Below are 23,387 nucleotides of genomic sequence, written 5' to 3'. Positions count from 1 at the left end.
CAATTTTGGATTAAAAAACATTGGATTAAAAATACAAGTCTCTAAATTGGAAGAGATAATTGACAAAACTAATTTCTGCTAGGGAGTAAGGCATCTATCCTGCATTATCTGTTTTTAAGTGAGAAAGCACACTGTGGTTTTGGACTCAGTACAAGAACGACAAAGAGCAACTGGAGAGGGCCCAATGGAGGCCCGCAATGATCATTTGGGGTCTGGAGCTTCTCTTATGAAGGGAGACTGGAAGCTGAGCCTTTAGTCTAGAGAACACTGTGATGGGATCGCAGTAATGCATATAAATATCTCAAAGGTGGGTGCCAAGAGGATGGTGCCAGACCCTTCTCAGCAGTGCCCAGTGGCAGGACGACAAGCAGTGGCCACACGGTAACACACAAGAAGTTCCCCTCAACACGAGGAAGAACTTTACCGGTGGGGCTGCCCAGGGAGATCGTGGATTCTCTCCTCTGGGGACATTCAAACCCCACCCGGACACGTTCCCGTGCCACCTGCTTCAGGTGATCCTGCCTTGGCAGGGAGCTGGACTGGATGACTTCCAGAGGTCCCTTCCGAAACAAACCGTTGTGTGATTTTGTGAACCCTTCCGGCATTCCCCGCCTACACAGCGAGCGGCGCCGGCGACGGCCCCGCACACCCACAGCGCTGCACACGTCCCAGCCGAGCTCGCCCTTCCCACTTGGGAGCCGCTCACATGGCGCCGGGCCGGAAGCCGAGCACAGCCGGCACGGAGGGAACCGGCGGCACCAGCGCGGCCGCTTTGTCCCCTACCCCACGCGGCCTCAGGCGCCCCCAGCACCGCCCCTGGGCCGGGGCCGCGGCCCGCTGCTCCCGGCGTGCACCGCGACGCGCGAGGCGCCGCTGACGTACCAGCCCCGCCACTGGGCAGGGTCGCTCTCGCGTCACGAGCTCGCGCTGCTGAGTCAGCGGCCCACCTTCGCAACGCCCGGCCATTGGCGGCAGCGGCGCGGGGCCCCGCCCCCGCAGCCCGGTGGGGCTATAAAAGCGGCTGCGGCGCCCCCTCCGCGCCTTTAGCCCCGGGTGTCTGAGAGGAGAAAGATGCATCGACTCCGCTCACGGGCCTCCACGGGGATTTCTGCCTTTGCTGCCGGTTCGCCTTCCGCCTGCTTTCGCCAATCACCCCCGCTGCCCCGGCTCGAGAAGTCAGCCTCGCAGAGGCGTTGGAGTAAAAAGCGCTCCTGCTCTTCCATCGGCTGATTATTGCTGATTCCCGGGCGGGGGGGAGCAGAGAGACCGAGACCCGGAGAGGGGCCGCGGGAGCTGAGCCGAGCGCCGCTGCGACCATGCCCAAGCCTAAGAAGCGGGGGAGCAACCACCAGCGCGGAGCCGGTGAGTGCGGCAGGGCCGGCGGGTGGGGGCGCGGGGTCTATACGGCGTTCCTCATGGCCGCGGCAGAGCCGCCCTGTCCGGCGGTGCCCCGGCTCCCGGCGGGCGGGCGCGGCCGTGGGGCTCTCGCTGGCCGGGCCGGGCGGGTGACAGGAGCCGTCCCCGAAACCGCCACCTCACCCCGCTGCGCGCATGCGCCGAGGAGCCGGGGCCGGCGGGCGCGGCCGCGCTGGCGCCGCCGGCGGCGACGGGAGCGCCCCAGGGCAGCGGCGGCTCCGGCGGCCCGGCCGCTGCACCAGCGCCAGCTGCCGTGGCTGTGTGTCACCGTGTCGTACCCCGAAAGGCTGCTGTGTCTTAAAAAAAAGAAAAAAAGCCTCTTATTTTTAGTCTAAAATAAGATAATAAAAAATAAGCTGTCTTCCTACAGATGCCGAATGTGCGTGTCTGAGGTGTTGATGCTTGGAGCAGAACGGAGGTTTTGTGGGGTGGTGAGAAATTGCACTTCAGGCTAGCACAGCTTTGTGCAGCATCCGTTTCTAATGCTGTTGTTTTTTAGGAAGTGAGCAATTTATAGGGTATTTCTGCAACTACTCTTATTTTATTTTGTGAAGGGCTTGCTGTTGTTCTTGCCACTTCTGTTGAATCCCTGTTTGAGAAGGTGACCCTGTGAGGGCTGTGAGCTTCCAAGTTTATTCGTTCATGCATTAGCTGCTGGGGTTTTTTTGGGTTATGGTTAATGATACAAGTGGATACAGCTAAAACCAGCAAAACTTTCGGAGTGTGACTAGCTTCATTGGAAAGCAGTTAGCCACTGATACAACTGGAAGTTGATTCTGCCCAGATAACAATAGTTTTTTGGGGTCCTGGTAATCAGGGAGTGTGCCTGAAGCTCAGGCAAGTAAGCCTTATGAGCAACCTTTTAAATAATTAAGAAAAAAATGGCAGAACAAAATTCAGAGTTCTGTAAATAGTGTTTTGGGAATTGTTGGAGAAGTAACAAATGAAAAGGGAGGTGAACAGTGAATGCTACTGTCTTTGAAAAGTCTGGAGCTGCTGCATCAAGGCCTTCTTGGTCCTGAGAGAGAAAACTTCTCTTCTGTGTTGAAGCATTTGGTGTTCTGGCTTGTATTTGTAATTCAGTAGTAAAAGAGTTGGACATTGCTTATGCTGCACATACTACACTTAATCCCGTAAATCCTGCATTGAGCTGGGTAATGTATGTTTGCCTAGAGGCTGAATTTACACTGTCTTGAAGTTCCTCAAAATTAAGAAATAAAGACTGTGTGGCTGGTATTTTAGGTAGCTCATTATAACAGTTCAATTAACATAGACCCGTTTTTAAAGCATAGTCACAGAAAATTGCATTAAGTTGATTGTAGAAAGATCCTAAATTTAGAATAGGAATTTAGTCAACATCTAGAGTAGGAATTTGACCAGTACTAGTTGGTTGACTGTTCACAAATGTTCTTCCAGAACAGAGCCAACTGAGTCTTCAGAATAGGTGGGAGTAAAGGAACCACCAGAGGATGGAAATGTTCTTTCTGTAGTTGGGTCAGGGAGAGTCAATCTTCTCTGGGGGGGTTCAATTCTACTTTTGGTGCTCAGATCTTCCTTTTTCATGTGAAAAATGACCAAGGTATTATATTCATCTTTCCTTAAGGTGGTCAGCCCAGAAACGTGCAGCCTTTTAGTGATGAAGATGCTTCAATTGAAACTATGAGCCACTGCAGTGGCTTCAGTGATCCTGCTAGCTTCACTGAGGATGGTAAATTCTTTTATTTCTATCTATTCGTCTTTTAAAATTATAAAACCTGAGCTGACTTAGTAGTTTTAAGTAGTAGACTGTAAGTAGCAGTAGTGAAATAATGACATGACATTAACACTGTTATGGTTAATCCAGTGGCCATTGTTTTTGTTTGATAAGAGTATACTCCAGGTTTTATGAGCCTTGTGAATCTGTCAAGCTCTTTTGTGTTAGAATAGACTATAGGTATAGAGTCAATAAGATACAGAGTGCTGGCTTAGAGACAATATGAAATTTATGGTGAGTTGTAAGACATGGATTTTCATAACAGGTATTTGAAGCAATAAGAGCTGCAGAAGAGTTTAAGATGGGAGGAGTCACATTTGCCTGTTTTGAGCTAGATTTGTGCTTTGTCTCCTTTGCCATAATTGCTGGCTGTACTGCTCTAATGTAATTTTGTTGAGAGGAGGGAACCTGAAAGCCTGCTACAGGGGGATAAGCAGGGAGCCATCTCTGGATATGTGCTACTCATAACTGAGCTCCTGTTGTGGAGGTGTCAGAATTGATGCCATATAGTACAGGCTGCTTTGACTCACTGCATCAGCTGTGAATGCCTCGCTGTACTCCAGGGGTAGATGTAGTGGTCTGGATGAAAGTGTTTTGTTGACAGGAATGGCTGATGGTCATCAGATGGAGGAAATTTATATAAGACCTGATTGGCTCCCTCAGTTAAGCTTTGGCGTGTGTAAGAAGCAGATCTAGAAACAGCACAAATGTATCCACAGGCTAGTTTTTTAAAAATATTTTAGGGTGCAGTCTGATATAGTAGGTTTAACACCATTATGCTGGTGTGATACTGCACAATTATGTAGCTGTTGTCTTTGTTAAGCTGCTTTCTTATTAATGTTAAAAACGTTGTGTCTGCTAATGAAATGTCTATCAGTAGGACTAAATGATTTCTTCTGGATTAGGGCCTGAAGTTGATGAAGAAGCCACTCAAGAAGACTTGGAATACAAGTTAAAGGGATTTATTGATCTTACATTGGACAAGAGGTATAGTCTGCTTTGAAGAAACACATTCATACATTGTTTTCTTGCTTTCTATGATTTATTAAGGAAAATGCACATCAAATGTTTTTCTGTGCTTACTGAGATTTTTACTGGGGAGGACTTCTGGATCTAGAAAGCCCTTTTTCCTTCTATTGTTTTTTTAGGATGGGTTAGATTTTACTTTCCTAATATATTGAAGTAGAATGACTTTGTTTCTGGCCTGCAGTACTACTGTGGACTCTATCTCCAAACAAAATTTTGCTGTCCTTGAGTAAGGAGGCAATTCACAGCATTTAATTTCTTCATGGTAGTTCTGTGGATTACTCTACTTTTGGGTGCAGATGAATATAAACCACCATACAACAAGGGCGGAAGTTAGCTGGTATGTGCTGATTTCAGTAGGTCTTCCTTCTCTCTTCTAACAGTGCAAAGACAAGACAAGCAGCCCTTGAAAGTCTGAAAAGTGCATTTTCTTCTAAAATACTATATGAATTTATCATGGAAAGGAGAATGACTCTAACTGATAGCATTGAGCGCTGCATAAAGAAAGGTAATTAACATGCATGCTATTAGAAAGCAACAATTCCTATGAAATATCACATGGTTTAAAAGAAATTAAGGTTGTGAGTGTTGTTATACTTTGCAGATTGCTTAATAATTTAGGTGTCACATTTTAACTGTCCTAGAAAATTAACTGAAATTATTTTCTATCTGTTGGTTTTTGAATTTCCACTTAGATGTTTTCAGACTGTTTATCTTCAAATGATTAAAGGAGGAAAGCAGCGCAAAAGGTGATTGCTCATCACTGTGTTAATCCCTAGGTAAGAGTGATGAGCAGTGTGCAGCTGCTGGACTGGCATGTCTTCTGTGTGTGCAGATGGGGTCAGGAATTGAGAGTGAGGAGATTTTTAAGACCCTTGGTCCAGTTCTGAAGAAGATCGTCTGTGATGGAACAGCCAGTATCCAAGCCAGACAGGCTGTAAGTATGAGGAATGTTTGTATTTGCCAGGCAGGGACAGAGTGCTGCTTTTGAAAAGCTCACTGTTGTGTAATCGAGAACTAAAGGTTACCACACTAGTGTGTACTCATAGTGTTGACACATGCCCTGAATGATGCGTAGCAGTTTTCACTGGTTTATAAAGGTCCACCTGAAGGTTGAACATGATGCTCTTTTTCAGTTGTTACGTGTACTGCTCTGTCAAGTGTCTGAATTCACTGTATTGCAACTTCCTTAATGCAGTTTTGGGGTCCTAGGGAACATTTTCATGCTTTCCCACTGAGTGATAGATCTTTCCTGTATTAATTTTATTTTATTCTTAAAAAAACCCACATGCATGTTACTTGAGCATCTGCATTTATTTGTGGCAAAATCACAAACAGTATATGTGGATATTACATAAGCAATACAGCCATACTAAAAAGTATTTTTAAGTTACTTTTGTGCAGTCATCTCATTTATATATCAGCAGTATGTTTGAAATGGTGCAGGAAGATTGTCCAAATCTTGCCAACAGTTTTACTACTTCTAAAACTTGAGATTTAACTAATGTTCTCCAACTTTATCATTATCTGGCTGGTTATTCCTATTCTAGTCAAGCTATGGCACAACAGATACTGTCAGCTGCAAAAAAGTAGTAGTATTAGTTCAACAGCAGTTATTTCTACAAACAAAAGCTTTTAAAGTTTGTCCTGCTCAAATGTAGTTTTGAGTCCTGTGTGGGTGGTGCAAACATCGCTTTCAAATGTTTTTTTCCTTACTCTTTGTAAGCAAAATTGCACTAGAGTATGGGTCATAGGGAACAGATCTGCAGGAGAAGTTGGAAAGTTCCAAGAAAGGCTTTAAGGGCAGAGTTTTCAAGTTATTTCGTTGTAATAGTGGTCAGAAGGGGAAAATATTTCCCACAGATGTGAGTAAATGTCGTAAGTATCAGCATAATTTCTGCTTGTAAATTCTAGTGAGTTTTAAAAGCATTGGGTGAAAAGAATGCCACATGTAGCTTTTTCAAGGGCTTTGTAAGCTATTAAAAAAAAATACATGAGAAGTGAAGGCTTGTGAGTAGCAAATGTAAAATCATCCTGAGAGTAGATGGGAACTAGGAGCTAAGTATTACAAAGAAGCTGAATTAAACAGGACTGGTGACTTCTAGACACTGCTAAGCTTTTAATCTCAAGTTTGTTACTCCCAATGTTAAATTTCAAAGGCCCCAAGTTTGAAAGTTTTGTCACCTATAACACTATCAAATACTGATTTTTTTTTCTTTTGTGTCTAGTGTGCAACCTGCTTAGGGATTTGCTGTTTCATTGTGACTGATGACATTACGGTGAGGATGATTGATACCTTTCAAATGTAGTAAACTGACAAGATGAAAATCTGTGACTCCTAAACCACTTGTATTGTATTTTTTCCCTTGTACAGGAGCTGTACTCAACTATGGAATGCCTGGAAAACATCTTCACAAAGGCCTATCAGCGGGATAGAGACACTAATGGTGTATCAAGTGCCCATAATGCTGTTCTTCATGTCAGTGCTCTCTTAGCATGGACACTGTTGTTAACCATTTGTCCAGTGAATGAAGTGAAGAAGAAAATTGAAATGTGAGTATCTTTCTTGGAAAGTGGAGTTTCTAGTGACTCTTTATATGCAATGAAACAGTGTCAATGAAATTTAGATTTTAATGGGATATGACTTACTCCTTAGGCACTTGCATAAACTTCCAAGTCTGCTGTCTTGTGATGATCTCAACATGAGAATAGCTGCTGGAGAAACGCTAGCGCTTCTGTTTGAACTGGCACGTGAAACAGATGCTGTAAGTAGATGTCAGCAGCAAAACCTTGTGTCATCTGCACACTGATGAGACAAGTCACTTAACCTGTGTTGCATAGTGTCCTGGATCTCAACAAGTAGCAAATAATTCCAAGGTTTATGTTCCTTCTAGTGAGACTCTCTTAGTCTAAGTAGGTATAGCAATAATTCATGACTCTCCTTTTTTGCACTTAATTTTTATATTGCAGAACAGGACCAATACAGTGAAATGCATCAAATAGCTAGAAATATGGAATGTAAGATTTAAATCCAAATCCAACACCTGCTTTTAAAATAGAATAAAAAGATTGGTCTAGAGAGGTTCCAGGATGAAACGGTATTTACTGTAGTGCGAACACTCATCAGATTCTTGTGCAGACAAGTTTGAGTAATTAGCAATCTGCCCAATTCTGCTCTCACAGCCAAAAGTCTATCATCAGGTAGAAAACAAGTTGACTTCAAGTACTGTTTTTTCAGTATTCTTACCTAGGCAACTTGAGGAGAATAACTTGTATTGCATGATGGTTTCTCAGCATTTGACAATATTAGTCAGTTAAGAACTAGGCAGCCATATTAAGGGGCAGACTTTTTAAGAATTGGCACAAATTTTGCACAGGTATCAGTAAGACTACACTTGGTGAGATTTCTTGGATTTTCCTTTTGAATTGGATTAGGTGCAAGCTGCTTGTCCACAGCTAAAGTTGCCTTTACATTCTTCAGTATGCCTTATTAATTTTCAGACTTTTTTCTTGACAGCACTGAAGGAAATAGCCTCCCTCTGCTTACACATGGCACAGTTTGGGAGAGTTGCCTGAAGGGTTCCCAATTCAATCAAGGCAGCTGTACTTTGCCAGAATGCTGTCTAAAGTGAAAGGATAACTCCATTTCAGTCAGGAACCATGACACACTAGCACAGCATAATCTGAAACAATGTTAAGGCTTCTGTATAAATGCAAGCAGTGTGGATTTGAGTGTCTTGGCTATGCAAGTCAACTTAGAAAGAAAAGAATAAATGGAAATCACAACTTGATCCTTTAGTTGGTCAAGCTGACTGTGAGTAATTAAAATCTTAAAATGTGTTAACAAATGAGACTATTTACTACAATCTCTTCTGTTCCACTGAGGAAATGCCCCTTTAATTATTACAGATTATTCTCATTGAGTCCTTAACAATCAGTGCAGATTAAAAATACTTGATGTATTTCCTTTTGACCAGTTTCTTTCAGAAAGCTCATTCTCTATCTGACATGACAAAACATTCAGATGAAAAAAACCCCACAAACCACACATGTGGTTTTACTTAAGTTTGCATGCATTCTTACTAGTCTAGGTGAACTACTGCAAAATCAGTAAATGCAGTGGAGAAAATATTTGTGTGTACATAAAGCACGTATTCATTAATGAACAACACTAAGCTATTTATTATAGTTTACTTAGTGTTTTGTTAAGCATTTTAAAAAAAGCTTCCTAATTTCCAGTTCCATACAAGACTTACAGCTAAATATTCTGTACTGTTAGTCTAGTGGTGTCTCATGGTTTACCTCCAGCTGAATGAATTCTGTGCTAGCAATGGTAAGGTACTCTCAGCTTGTTGACAGGAGTAGTTCAGCAGATCTGTTAAACAGTTTGAGTCCCTTGGAATTATGGAGTAGAACAGATTGGCAAGGTGTATTTGCACACTCCTGGAGTTGTATGGTTAACATGGCTGACCAAAATAGACCTTGTTAGTGCCTTTCCTGCTAAATTGGGTGATGAAGTTTTGTTCTTGCTGGTTTCAGTGCTGCAGATGGAATTGCAGAAGTGCTCTTCGTCTTTTTAAATAAAATGAGAGGTTGTAGAGATCTACATGCCCAAAATTTAGATCAGTTTTCTTATTTGCAGGGAAAGTGGCTAAGGCCATAAAATAAACTAAAATCTAAAAAAAAAAAAAAACCCCATCTATTTTTTTTGTAATCTAGGATTTCTTTTATGAGGATATGGACCTTCTAACAGAGAAGCTAAGAGCTCTGGCTACTGATGGAAATAAGCACCGGGCCAAAGTGGATAAAAGAAAGCAGCGATCTGTCTTCAGAGATGTTCTACGGGCTGTTGAGGTGATTCATTTGTCTTACTTACAGTCTAGATCTTCAAAATGCATAGTGTACAATGTACTGAAAATAAAACTATTATTAAACAGAATTACTCTTTCAGTGAAAAGAACAGGAAAAAGCTGTTTTAAGTGAGATTTCATAGTCTGATGACATATGTGGAATAGAACTGGCTTAGGAATGTTGAACCAAGATACTGGGAATAGTTAAACATTGTGTAAGCTAAGGAGAAGACTTGGCATAATTTGAAGTCACCTTTAGGATTCTGCCTGTAGAAAGATTTGAGTCACCTATTAGCAATTGTTCCATTCCATTGTCCTAAATGTAGTTACTCATACCTGTAAGGTAGAGACTAAATGAGACTTACAGGCTGACTTAAAGGTGACTTCTGCACCCAGAACTGGTTTTCCTGGAGAGAAGTCTAATTCTTTAAGCAATTTGAAAGTTGAGCATTTGTTTTTTAACAACCTTTTTAATCATGAAGAATATCAGCTTCAAGTTCTATATGAGATTTGACTGTGTGCATTTGCTTTATTAACAAATACAATATTTAGCATATGTGTACTATGTTATTTGGAAGGTTTTGGCATGCCAAATATATCAGTGAAATTAAAGTTCACTGGGATGTATAAAAATCCTAGTACAAAAGACTGTTAAAATTACAGATGCTGTTGCTTTTTTTTTTTCATAGGAGCGTGACTTTCCTACAGAGATGGTGAAGTTTGGACCTGAGCGCATGTATATTGACTGCTGGGTTAAAAAACAAACTTATGAGACATTCAAGGAGATTCTGGGGTCGGGGATGCAATATCATCTGCAGGTGAGTTGCTCTTGGACACTTTCTCAGACTGTTGCTGCTTGTTTAGCTTCTTTGATGTAATTCATTCTGAATTACAAAATCCCGAGTAGACCTTAGTGATGAGCTTTGCATTTGAGGTGTTGAAAGACAGCACTTAAAAAACTACCTACAGTGAGCTACAGCGGTCTGGGTAAGCAGCTTTGGAGTTGTAGCCTGGGTGTGCTAGCTTAGTAATTGACTTCTCCAAGAAGTAAGAAATTTAAGCTGAATATCTTTTTAGCTTCAGGGTTTTTCCTGTATCATTATGCTCTCTTTCAGCAGAGTGGTATAGTCATCTGGCTGCTATAAAGCTGCATGCCTCCTTTGCCTGTAAAAGGAAGGCAAAGTTTTGGTCAAAAATGACAAACGCAACTTGCAGCTCAGTCATGACAACATTCCAGAAGGCATAAATCTTTATCTCTGTTCTGGGAGCTATTTGTTTACTAGCCATCTGTTTGTTTACATATGTCACAGAAGCTTTAGCTGTAGCTTAGGAATATATGCTCCCAAATTGCTGTGATAATTGTGGGGTTAAAATCTTCAGACCTGTGTTAATTGCATTTCTGTGTGACTGAGGGAGCTCAGGTGTATATAGCAGGTTTTTTCAAGTACTACTTTCACAGCCAGGTATTTTTAAACTGGTGTGTTGTGAAACCATATAGGTCTGTTCAGCTGCCTGATTCTGTGTAGAGCAGTACAGTGTCTCATTTGCTGGGACAAAAATATAAAAGGAGGCAGGAGGAGCTGTCTGTCTTCTCAAGGTGTCAGTTTTCACTTTTAGCTTTACTCTGGTTAAAGGAGGAAGTGTTACTGACTTAATTGCAAAAGATAGCAGCAATTTGACACAAGTCTTTAGTATTCCTTACTGGAATACTTGATATTTTACAGTAGTCAACTCTAGAGACTTGATAATTAGAGGGGAAAGTGATTGTTTGGTGTGTTTTTTGTTTAGTCAAATGACTTTCTTCGGAATGTGTTTGAGCTTGGTCCACCAGTAATGCTGGATGCTGCGACTCTTAAAACAATGAAGATATCCCGTTTTGAAAGGGTAGGTTATTTCCCCTTAATGAATTTTCTTTTCTTCTTACTCTAATTACTCTTGCACTTCAGAAGCTGTCATTGTTGAGCTTGTCACTGTAGTTCTAAGAGTGCCTTGTATGGTCTTGAATGAAAACCAGCCCTAATTGTATGCATCTGTGAGCTTAGATTTCCCACTGGGCATGTGTCTGCTTGTGTTTGTTCCAATGGGGTCTGAAGGTTGATGTGGTTGCTGATGGGTGCTAGATACATGCTCCACACATGTGAAACTTGGTCTCTTCTGAGAGATACATGTTTTTGGGGAGGGACCTACAGGGAACCGAGTCTTTTTAAAAAGATAGTATCCCAAACACTGCCAAGTGAACTGGCCATTAGGAGGCTCGCCTTGTTGTATTGATTGTGAATGCATTAATCCTGCATGTAATCAAGTTTAATGTGAATGGGTAAATGTAACCTGCATGGTATCTGCTTGATGTTCAAGACTGAGTGGCTTCCAGAACTGCTCATAGTTTGGACTTTTTCATACAGGCAAAGTTTCTTTTAAATTATATATATATAATCTGTTTGTTTGTGTGTGTGTGTATATATATACATACACAATAAAATTATGCCATCTCTGCACCAGAGGCTACTGTAAGTTTCATAATGCTTACCAGTTTACTTGAAAGATAAATAAAAGGATATTTGAATTTGTTTTAGAACATGAAAAATCACTGAAGGGCCTAAGCCTTATGACTATATGTAATTATTTTTTTCTTTTTTTATTTTGTAGCACTTGTACAACTCTGCAGCATTCAAGGCTCGGACGAAGGCTAGAAGTAAATGTCGTGATAAAAGAGCAGATGTGGGGGAATTTTTTTAGATTCCCTTTTCAATGGGGTTGAACTTTTGTAATGCAAATAAATTTGTAACATTTAAATGAATTTTTTAACTTCTGTAGTCAGCTTGCAGTTGTGTAGGTTTAAGTAGTCTGTAAATATAATGCATGTTGTTGCTTAATTGTGTATACACTGTATATAGATTGATGTAACATTTGGTGCAGGAATACATTATAATACATTAGCCCCCCCCCACTAGCTCCAAAGGTTGATTGTGTTGTAACTGATAACATTAAATGAGGTGGAAAACTATAGTCAAATGCTGTGTGTCAGATTAGATTCCTTTTATGAAGTAATTCATCGTCCAAGTACTCTGGTAAGAATGTGCTAGTATGAAAAGATAACCATGTTTGTGTGAAATTATTTTAGTAACTTTTTAAAACTCTCCAGTGGTGGACAGACAAGAAATTCCTCTAGGTATAACCTTATCATGACAGGGACTATGAAGTTCAGTAACTTCCACTGTCAGTCAAGTAGTGAATGGCAACTACTAGCCTACATGTAAAATGAGAGCAAGATTCTTATGTTCTGAAACTGAATATTTAATTTTTGGAATAAAGAAGTTTCTCACTGCCTGCTCTCTGTGTAAAAGTAGTTGTTCTGTTAAGGAACGGCTGTAATACTGGCAAAACCTAAAGGTTGAAAGGGATGGGTTTATTTGCTGGTTCTGACATGTGCTTGGGTTATCTCAGTGCATTAGTACATGATGCATGCAAGTCTACCTTTTGGTATTTCAAAGATAACCTCATACTTGCATGTGGTCTGCACAGCAGCCTGATCTTGATTTGTCATTGCTTCTCTAATGGTCAAAAACTTTCTAATTCTGGTGCTGCAAAAGATATTGTCCTCTATCTTAGAGGAACCATTCCAGCTTCCCTGTGTTAGTCATGTTGAAAACTGCTCTTCTAACTTCAATTTCTGGTTCTGTGGGACTGAAATGAGCCAGTGATTGAGAACAGTCTTAGGAGTTGTTGGGGGAAAGGGGGCTGTTATGTAATAAAGGCACTAAAACCTGGATAGCTGGAGCTTCTGAACATGAAGATCTATAGAAGTGCTTCTTTGAATAAACAGTCTTAAAGTGTTTGTCGCCAGATGAAGTAAACATTGCGTTGATAACACCACCCCCTAAAAACTGTTGCCTGCTCTGATAAGGGAAAGTTGGGTTTGGGGTGGAGTGGTTGATTTAGTTTTTCCCCTCCCAGTTTCTGATTAGAGCTGAACATGTTCCAGAAAGTCAATGAATACTAATAAGTTGTACTTCTTTCTTTTCCCCCCTCAAATAATCCACTATGTAAGAACTTGTATGGCTTGCAAAACACTTGAACCACAAAATGTTGAATGGAAATCTGTGGTGGTGAACACATGTTAGTGTCATACAAGTGGAGATAAACTTGATCCTTGAACAAGGTGAAGCTGTGGGCCTGGCCCAGTACCATTTCCTTTGAGCTAAACTGTTCCCTTGAGCCTATTGGTGTCTCCCGTGGCTTCTGTGTAGTGACAACTTTGGTGTTCTTTGCCAGGCACTATTGATAGCTTCCTGCCCAGGGTTTCTGCAGCATCTCCTGGCAGGGGACCAAGCAGATGGTTGCCCTTTTCCTTCCTACACTGCAGCTGCCACCGACAGCAACCTGTGTGGCTTCTGGGGCTGTTGCAGAGATGGCTGGCTCTTCTGCAGCCCTTAGACATCCTTTGGGGTTGCAGACCTTTTCAACTGGAGAGGCCTAGGTCTTTGTCTTACAGTTTGGTTGGTGTCACTTCTTGGGATATGGAAATCACTTTTTCTGTCTTGCACAGAAAATCCTTATTGGGAGAGACGACTTCCAGGAGATCGCTGGGGAAAGGGAGCATTTCTGAGTGGCAGAACATGCCCGCTTAGGGTGGGAAATACGAGTGAGATGGTTTTTTCTCTGTTGTTTCCTGAGAGAGAAATGTTTATGGGCAGTTTAAAGGGATTTGGAGTTTTAGATGTGAGATGGCTTCAGAAATGATTTGTTTTGAGCTGCCTCTGTCAGCTGCCTGTCAATAGCATGTGCTGTAACACTGCCTTCTGTGCTGTTAGCAAGGAAAAAGGCAACCAAAAGTCAGCAAAGGAGCAGTTACACAACTCACCACCAGTTCATCAGAATTTTATATTTGGACAAATTAGTCCCCCACAGACTGCTGTCCCATTTGAATTTATAAAGTATATGGAAGAAGATGGAAAAGATGCTGTTTTTCAAGTCTATGACTTTAAAATACTCATGGCTGCAATACTGTAGATATGACTCTTCTGCATAGCAGACTGGTTACTCATAGCTGCAGTGCTGTAGATATGACTCTTCTGCATAGCAAATGCATTTTAGACGAGTGCTAAACCTAGGCAGTCTGGCATTAACCAAAAGGTTAGTGAAATACTGATAATCAGTAACAACCCTCATTCTCCATGATGGGGTATTATGATTCCAATATAATAAAAAGAGCTGTGCATGTGCTGATTTCTGGTTTTAGCAGACCAGTTTTGTGAAGTGAGTGTACTTAGCCAAGTTGAACTCTAAATATAGACTGAAAGGGGCAGTCTGTTTCATAGCTATCTTTATGGGTACTGCAGAACTTGACAGGTTCCTACAGGACTAAAAGTACAGAAAGGAACTACAGAACAAGTTTTCTTCACATGATTTTCAGTGGCTGATTTTTTCCATGCTGGCACATTACCTGAATGTAATTATGTTGTAAGTAGTATTTCATTCTCCTGTTTTGTAACCTTTTAGATTTTACTTCCTTTTTTTTTTTCTGTGAAGATTTTTTAGTGTGTTCTCATTCTATGATTTTATTTTTTTTTTTTACCACAATGACTTAGGAAGAAATTTAAAAGTCGCATTGGGGAAAAAACCTTTAGGAAATGAAATGTTGCAAGTACAAGATAAAGTGAATCCAAAGGTCCCAATATTTAGATTGGTTTGTTGAGAAAATAATCAATACTTTATCCAGTGACACTGATGTTTGTATTCTTTCTTCTTTGGTATTTCAATGGAATCAAGCAAATGTAATACAAACTTTTTTGAATTAATAATGGTAATCTTCATTGTGTTTACATGTGCAAGTACTTAAATAATTAGTGATGAGTGCAGAAACATGTAATTCTTAATACTGATGAATCAAAGGTACTCACATTTATTACAGCTCAAGTTGTTAAGAAGAGTCTTCCCTGAAGTTGCCGGGAGGTATTAATCGAAATAGAAAAACAACTGCTCTTCAAAACCTAAAAATAACCAAAAGCCTTTGTGCATGAAGTGATAACTTTTAGCACACCGTTCAAACACAGGGCTTCATAATGATTGCATTGGCTGAGGATGTGCATGTGGGGAGACAGCAGAGCCAGCTCTGGTGGGGATGTGGCTCACAGGCTGCTGCTTGGTGCCACGTCATGTTCTAGAGGAAGGATAGTGGGCACAGCCATCTGTCCTGAAGTTACTGCTGCACACCTGAAAATTGTGCACTAGGTAAAGTTAACCCCTATTATGCCAGCTTTTCTACATTTTCTTTGTACTTTGAAGCAACACTTGAACAGAGAGAAAAAAAGATGGGATCTTTTCTTATGAGCTGTTAAAAAGAAATATGAAAGTATCCATATAGTCCTGTCAGTCTCCACTAGCTGGAGAACATGCTCCATTGTCAGGATTGGTTTCACTGCTTAGTTTTCAAACTTACTGAGGCTCATTGAATGTCCGCTTTGCGGTGTGCTCAGATTTGGGGGAATTACAACAATCTTCTGCATTTGGTTTGTTGAGGGAATGAGTGAGTATTTTCTGCAAACTATCAGGGCTCAAATTTTAGATTTTTAATTTAAGTTACATTAGGAATCTGGTCACACTGTGTTCTGTATTCCTTGGAGAGGAAGAGAACAGTTCAAGGCATCTGGGATTCAGAAATCACCCTTAAGTGCTTAACACATCATCAAGAGAGGTTTGTATCCCATGAAGTGCTGATTTATGTTGCAGATAAAATTGAATTTGGGAGCTTTATAAAATACTAAATGGGTAAGATGCATTCTACTCCTAATTTAAACTAATCGTTAGGGGCTCCCTCCTTACATTCACTAGAAAGAAAAATGTACATTTGGGCTGTGATTCTAAGGTGAGAAAGGCATATCTTCGAATGAGAGGGATATTATCTAGAGGAATGTCTTCTTTTTCAACAATTACAGAGGGAATTCTCAGTCACAATTGTAGAAAAACATGCCTACTTAGAGTGTCTGCATCTCCTTAGGCCTAAAAGCGTAGCTTGTTTCTGGAAGACGTATTTGGAATCAGAGTAGTGTGAAGAAAAGCAAAACACTGATAAGGAATAATGTGCAATACATAGAAGCTGCTGCCCTAGGTATTGCTTATTTTCTATCTATAATATTTCAAAACTGTATTTATATTAAGAATCATTTACTGAGTTCATGCACCCAGACTCTCCAGAGAAACTGTTTTTACTAATTGAACCTCATCCAGTGCCTTTTTTAAAGCAAGGGGCGTTAGTCTGAAGGAAAAGCTTTTTAAATTTGTCCAGAACTGTGAAGTAGAACCACATTACAAGACTACATTTTTTGTTCCATATTTCAAAAATAATGTGAAGTTACACAGTGATGTTCTGAGGTGTATAAACAGACACATGCTCTTGTTGCTTACCTCCTACATTCATACCTGCTTTCCCTGTCTTATCTCTATTACTTGATGCTGAAAGAAGAGGACCTGAGTGACATTGATTCTGGAAGTGTTAGTGTAGGTTTGGCTTTCACTGTCATCAGGATCTCACACCACCTCTTTCTGAGTACTCACCAAATCAAAGGATAATATACTACATAGGTAGCATTCAAATCAATGCTGGAGTCAGTCAAATGGACTTTTCTCTTTCTCACTTTCCCCATACACATGCATATGTGCACAAATGTAATATAAAAATGAAATGTTTTAATTATCGAAGGTTCCCAAGGATAAAAAAGTGCTATATATCGAGTTATCCCTGCCTTCAAGATCTGGTGTGCTGGACCTTCAAATCTCTGTATTTTAAGGACTGTTTAGGCTGCTTAGTATTAGAACGGGATACCAACTGTTACAAGCTATTTCCCATAGCCATGTGTTAATTTACCTTTTAAGTTCTTATTTCTTTTAGAGACAATGGAGAGACCTTCCTTGGAATTTAACCTGCCTGATAATCATGAAGAAGGAAAACTCTATGTAGTTGATTCCCTAAACAACCTAAACAAGCTAAATGTTTGTCCAGCTGAATCCCAACCTTCACTAGGTATGTATGATAGGTGATCTGTGGATTTCTATATATACAAACTGTATCATGCATCACTGATGTCAACAGCCTAATGGTATGCCAAGCTCTGTACTGAAAAATGCAAGAAAAAGACTGAAAATGGTATAATTTACACAGATCAGGCAATGGTTTAGCTGTCCCTGCTAAGTATTTTCACTTTAGGTTCCTGAAAATCCTTGCATTTATAGTTAGGGATTTCCTGTCAAACCTGAACTTATCTTCCATTTCAGTTGAGATTTATGAGGTTATCACATGCAGGACAATGTCTCTAGTAATGCCCAATATACACCTACTAAATAAATAGCATCAGAGCTCTTCTTAAGCACTAAAATTCATATGTGGCAATAGACGCACCTGAGAATTTCTGCTCATTCCTTTAAGACACATCTCCTAAGACCTCAAATTAGTTACCTGAAATATCCTGTGAAACTTTAATATTTTACTTTCTGGACTTCCTTTACTTGCAGTTTCAGTTATGGCTCCCACATTTCTACTGGTTTGATAAGGCTTTTGCGTTTGATTTCTCACAGCAACAAGAATATTTTCACCCAGTGATAGCTACAGTTTAAGTTCTTAGTGACCTGAAAATATCTTAAAACCTGGAGCTCCTCAGCAACATTCCACATAACAATATTTGAGTCTGCTTTTATTTCCGTTATTTTAATGGTAAAATTGAGTGAAGAAATTGATAGATCAACAGCTATGTTAAAATGTGATTTGAGTGGCATAACTTAATCATGCTTCTAGTTATGGGTCTTAAATGTTTTCTCATTTCTTCTGCTTCCAAATCCCCTAACTTTTCCTAATCCAACCAACTAGAGTGATGCTAGTTTCTGCATTTAATGCCAATATTTTAGACATAAAGTACTAAATTCTCATATGCAGATTATCTTAATATTGTCACTTCTACGCAAAGAAAATGAGACAAATTACATCAATTTTGATGTTATAGAAACTCCTTTCAGTATGACTGTTTTACTTTCTTTCGCAATTTTATTGGACAGTATTATTTACTTTTTGGGTAAATATACAAGCTTCTGTAGAAACATATGTGATTCTGTGGAATAATCACACGCATGCCCCTCCCTACATTTCAGCAGTAAGAAAATGGTAGCTTAATAAGTATTTTATCAAGAAATTTGTAAAATCCTTTGGTTCCTTCTAGGATTATTCTTTTAATGTAGCTTTTAATCTTGGAGAGTCTGTAGATATCTCATGCTGTCAGCTACCTCACTCAGCAGCATAAAACTCTGCTTCTCTTGCCAGAAAACCAGAGACATGTCAAAAGCTGCTTAAAATTTATATACTGTTTGGTTGCTTCAGTAGGAGCCATGCAGTAATTTCATGTTTAGATGATAAAATGTTCCCACTGTTTGCAGTTTGACAAGAATGTGTGCTCACAAATTCCTTACAGCGCTGCAGCCTGGCACGTTCAGCCTGATGAAATAGTTAAAATCATTCATTAGGCAGAGCAAGCTCAGACCACTTTTGAGACCACTACTGACAACTTAGGATGCTTGGCAGGCAGCAGTAGCAGGCCCTGCCCATCCCTATTATTCTGATTAGAAAGCAATATTGGTACAGACACTTAGTATATGGTGCATTTGTTATGAATGCTAAGGGAATAACAATAGAACTTCAAAGGGCAAATATGAAAATCAGCTTACTCATGGACAGGACTGTGTTAAACACAAAATAAAGAAAAACAGATATTCCAAGAGATCTACCAGCTCAGTGAATTGCTTATCCCTAGGTAGGGTCACTATTCAAGTGTTGTAATGGCATATGTAGCCTTTCCTCAGCTTTATCACTACAGGCTCAGTTGCAAAGACCTCAGAGATTTCCACCAGCTAAAACAAGACCATGATACACGCTACTCTCTCCTTCAGAATGGCAAGACAGCAGTTATAGAAGGATAAATTACAGTAATTTGCATGTCATTTTAGTATGTATGAGACTAACACCAAAGTGAAATTACATTAGCTTCCTCCTCCCTCCAAAGCAGAAAATAAACCCAAATCTTTGTAAGTTATTACAGGAGTATACAAATTTAGTATTAAACAAATCTGGCTCAAGTGTAAATTTTTTGCTTTCACATGAATTTCCTCCTGATGTTCACTTGACTTGTTATCTTTGGGGCTTACTGCCACCTCTCATTGATTGCAACTATTTCTATAAGAGAAGCTACTGAATTTCTCTATATATGCAACACATTCTTTAAAAAGCAATGAACTGGCTTGTTGAGCTGATTCAAGATCAGCATTGCAAGTGCCTTCCTTTTTTCCCTCATTCTTCCTGTGCTTAAAGGACAACATATATAGTCTATATGAGAGTCTGTTCCATTCATGTCAACTGGGAGGATAGGTACCTTATTTTTTACTAGAATGAAACCAACAAATCCTAAGGATGAAGAAGAATATTGAAAGCATTTGTTTTAAGATAAAACAGTCAAGACCTGCATTCATTCTGTCCAACGTTAGAAGCTTAAATGAGGTGTTTACGTTGGGAAGTTAATCATCCCAGGGATACTTCTCATTAAAGAGAAAAAGAAGCATACCTAGAGGATCAATGCATATGATGAATCTATACCTTGGCTTTCAATATGAATTTTGCTTTCTTCCCTTTTGAAAAGGTTAAATGCAATCAAGCCCTTACAAAGCTGCCTGGTGACAACTTCATTGCAAACTTTGTGCATGTAAAACAGCTGTAAAACTCCAAACCATAAAACAGATCAACTTAACCAAAACACTTTAGTTCAACAGCAGAAACCTTTTTGTTGAATGTAATCTAACAGCTATAAAAGATAATTTTTTATATTTCTAAATTCAAGCTGAGTTCATAAAGTTGATTTCTTCCCTTTTCATGAAGTATCACAGGAAATAAAATCTGCCGGTCAAATAAATAATTGTATTCTGCATTATTTCATGAAGCCAGAAGCATTTCGTCAAGCTTATCCTAAGCAGCCATAAAAAACTGTATCACCAAATGATTTGTCATCTCTTAACAGATGAGGAAGAGAACACTGGTGGTACTGAAGAAAGTATGGCTGGGAACAACACAAGAAACCAGTGCTTGTTCTTCATCACCTTTATTCTTACTCTGACCATCAGTTTGGCACTTGTTTCATTTGTAATATTCTTAATATGTAAGTAAACCAAAGAATAGTTCTTAACAATGTAGGACCAATTGGAAAAAGAACTTTGCTGAAATGTATCATGCTACCTTATAACATGCCGCTCCTGTATTTGCATGGTCAAAGTCTTTGTCCAGTTCTGGGCACTGGGACATGGTTCTGGGGGCAGAAGCACAGGCAAATAACACTCTCTTAGGGATAAAAGGCACAATTTCATTCTTAGTGCTAAGGATTTGTGAGCTTCAACAGCTGTGAAGAGTTTATCTCAGCAGTATTATACTGTGTTGCTAAAAATGCTGACTGAAAATGAAATTAAAATTTAAAGGTAATTGTATGGCAGTGAGATACTTTGGCAATGTGCCTTCTGGTCCCTTCCTGATAAAACTCAGTACCTGGGTCATTCTACTGGAACTGGAATTCCACTCAGGCTAGCACTTAAATCAGGCTACCTGAAGGAAGACCCGACCCTTTATTATCAAAGTACTGCCCGGAAATTGATTCCGAACTAAGAAAGTCTTAAGCATAAGAGAAAGAATTAGACATTTATCAAGATTTGCATGTAGCATTGAGTCTGTAGACATAGTTACTGTTCCTGTTTCTTAGTACAGATCAGGCAGGTTTACCTAAAGACATGGCTGGTTTGTGGAACCCTTGTCATCTCGGGGTTTTCTGAGCTATTAATATTGAACAGAATCTGAGGTGCATTATTTCAATTTGCAAGTCTATTTCGAAAGAATTGGAACCCATACGAAATCAAGATTTCCTATATCTTGTAGTATATCCTGAAACGTAGCCAAAATCCTGATTTTTCTTTTAGACCAGGAAATTCTAACCCTTGACTAAATTTTCTTACAGGCTCTCAAAGAAATATCAGAGAAGTAAAGAACCTAAAGTAGATTTTAAGTAACATGACTGTAAAATCCTAAGTCAAATACCTCATATTTGAATTTCAGATTTATATAACATGGAGCTGCTAAAAGTAGAGCCTTGGTGTAGAAAATTTAGTATTGGGTTGCTCTAGTGGAGCAATTACGAACTAAAGTGAAATAATTTCTTGCACTTTGCTTGGCCTCCAGTTGGTGGAGGCCCGTGGTTTTTCAAACTGATTTCCAGTGGTGTTTCAGTTTATGTTACAATGTTTTATTAGATACATACAGATGTAGTGTGTTATATAATCTGAGATGTTTGCAAACCACATACATAGATTCATTTAGCATTGCCACTATTACACTTAAGCTTCAGAACCCATGGGTAAATTTTTTAACTTCAGAAGGCCAAAATAAAAATAGCTCCAAAAGTGTATATTGGTGTGCCAAGAGCAGGCTGGCCTCGAAATGCCAGTATTTGCAAGAATTTTTCTTTAATTTAAAATAAAGTACATGCACATACTTACCACAAATTGGTAAGCATGAAGCCCCTAGATAAGACATTTTTCTGTGGACACTAATGGATATGCTCCTGAAAACTGCAAAAATTACCTGAGCCATGTATTTTATTACTGTGCACTAAATTAAAAAAGGAATCCAGCAAATAAGCAAAAAAAAAAATTAGTGAGCAGGTAAACCCATCAGATGTATAACTTCTTATTACTAGGTTCTGCAGTTGTCTTCCTATTTAATATTTTTAGTCAGCATTATTTCTTACAAAGTTTCACAGGACTACAAGTGAGGGTAGTGATGCTTTTGACTTAAATGTTGCCAATTTAATGTGGTATATTTTCCTTTTAAAGTTCAAACTAGAAATGAGGTGGACCAAATATCAAGAAGACTACTGTCTGAAAAGAAAAACATAGAAGAGCTGAAGAAATTTAACAATATTATATTAAAGCATCTGAATCGATCCAGAATTATGGAAAAGCCTTCTGATCTTCATTATTACTTCTTTACCCATGCTGAGCTCAAAGTCCCTGGCGAATAGATCTTCTTCAGAAAGAAATTCAGCATATTCATAACTCAGATATTTTCACATATGGCACACAGATTGCTGAAACATGGTTGCTGAAACATTGCTGGAAAAGCCAGCTGAATGAAAAATATTAGCAAATAGTATTTTATCCTGTTTTATGTGGACATAAATTTGCAATACTAAGCCCATATGATTCATGATAAACAATGGATTGTCAGTTTGGGACAAGACTTCCAGATTCCCTGTGCATAGGAAATCTCAGGGGTAAGGGCCTAGTTTTACCTTAAATGTAAGTGAATGATCACAGAAAATCACGAGTTCTATTCACATGATTCCGGCATGACCTTGTTCACATAATCATTCTTCTGTTACCTTTGTACAAGCTTTCTGTTTATTTCTATTACTATTTGTATTTGATAACTTCAAATTTCATAACTTATAAATAAGTCCATTTCTGGTTTAAAGTTTTGTGGTTTTCTCTTCTGTGCATCTAAACATACGGATATATTACTCTTCTCATGAAAAGAAAAACCAACACAAAAGCAAAAGGAAACAACAAACCAACCAACCAACCAAAAAAAACCCCTCAAACTTGAATAACAACAAACCCTTTCATAAGATGCCATAATCAGCCCAGATTTTTATTGACAGAGTGAGTGGCCTATTGCCTTATATGGAAAATGTGTTTAGAGGACTCAGTCTAGAAATGTCACAGCATCATCTCAGCCGCTCTGTCTCATAGCAATGCCAATACACTGTGCTCACAATTTGCAGGTGAAGCCCAAGTGATGTGTGGAAAGTACTAGATGTTCTTGTACTCTCCCCTATAGTTGCTGCTGGTCACCATCAGAGAAGGACCAGATGAAACACAGTTGGAACCTTCATGGTTTTAATGTCAAGCAATACCTCAGAGGCTAGAAGGAGCCACACTCTCTGAATTCACATGGTTGTGGAGACAGACACCTGAAAGTGTGATTATATAAGGGACTGCTGGGTAGCTTTGCCATTTTTAGTGTTCAGAATCCTCTACTGAAATATACATTAAGAAAGCAGCTCCATAATCAAGCAATAAATTGGTTACTCCTATCATGATGGTGGAATGGCAGCTGACACCACGGAATATGTCCAACATCATCTCTTTTACTTAAAGTTCTCCTTCTCATCCAATTCTTTCTTATCTCTTCTGGCCAGTTTTACAGAAAAAGTCACCAAAGTCAACAGCTTGCATTGCAGTCTTCCAGAATTCATGACAGTCCTTTCTGT

General features: G+C 39.6%; 2 protein-coding genes across 3 annotated transcripts; both read left to right on the top strand.

Annotated features, from left to right (window-relative positions):
- The first annotated feature begins 1,047 nt into the window (after window positions 1-1,047).
- On the top strand, window positions 1,048-12,375 carry IFRD1 (interferon related developmental regulator 1). Its single transcript, XM_062491929.1, has 12 exons — window positions 1,048-1,362; window positions 3,020-3,124; window positions 4,075-4,156; window positions 4,579-4,703; window positions 4,975-5,132; window positions 6,424-6,474; window positions 6,570-6,748; window positions 6,852-6,960; window positions 8,915-9,049; window positions 9,735-9,863; window positions 10,834-10,929; window positions 11,692-12,375. Exons 1-12 carry the CDS (start codon window positions 1,317-1,319, stop codon window positions 11,779-11,781), a joined length of 1,305 nt encoding a protein of 434 aa, XP_062347913.1. The 5' UTR covers window positions 1,048-1,316; the 3' UTR covers window positions 11,782-12,375.
- On the top strand, window positions 9,830-22,889 carry LSMEM1 (leucine rich single-pass membrane protein 1). Of its 2 annotated transcripts, none has more exons than XM_062491931.1 (4): window positions 9,830-9,863; window positions 16,934-17,065; window positions 20,094-20,231; window positions 21,949-22,889. In XM_062491931.1, the coding sequence occupies exons 2-4, from the start codon at window positions 16,939-16,941 to the stop codon at window positions 22,134-22,136; spliced, it is 453 nt and encodes a 150-aa protein (XP_062347915.1). In that variant the 5' UTR covers window positions 9,830-9,863; window positions 16,934-16,938; the 3' UTR covers window positions 22,137-22,889. The 2 variants fall into 2 exon arrangements, with proteins under 2 accessions (XP_062347915.1, XP_062347914.1); XM_062491930.1 differs by lacking the exon at window positions 9,830-9,863 and adding an exon at window positions 12,513-15,276.
- The last annotated feature ends 498 nt before the right edge of the window (window positions 22,890-23,387 follow it).

Source organism: Cinclus cinclus, chromosome 4 (genome assembly GCF_963662255.1).
Source record: "Cinclus cinclus chromosome 4, bCinCin1.1, whole genome shotgun sequence".
In the NCBI taxonomy this organism is placed as follows: domain Eukaryota; kingdom Metazoa; phylum Chordata; class Aves; order Passeriformes; family Cinclidae; genus Cinclus; species Cinclus cinclus.
The sequence above is the reverse complement of the archived record's forward strand: the minus strand, read 5'-3'. Positions and strand labels throughout refer to the sequence as shown.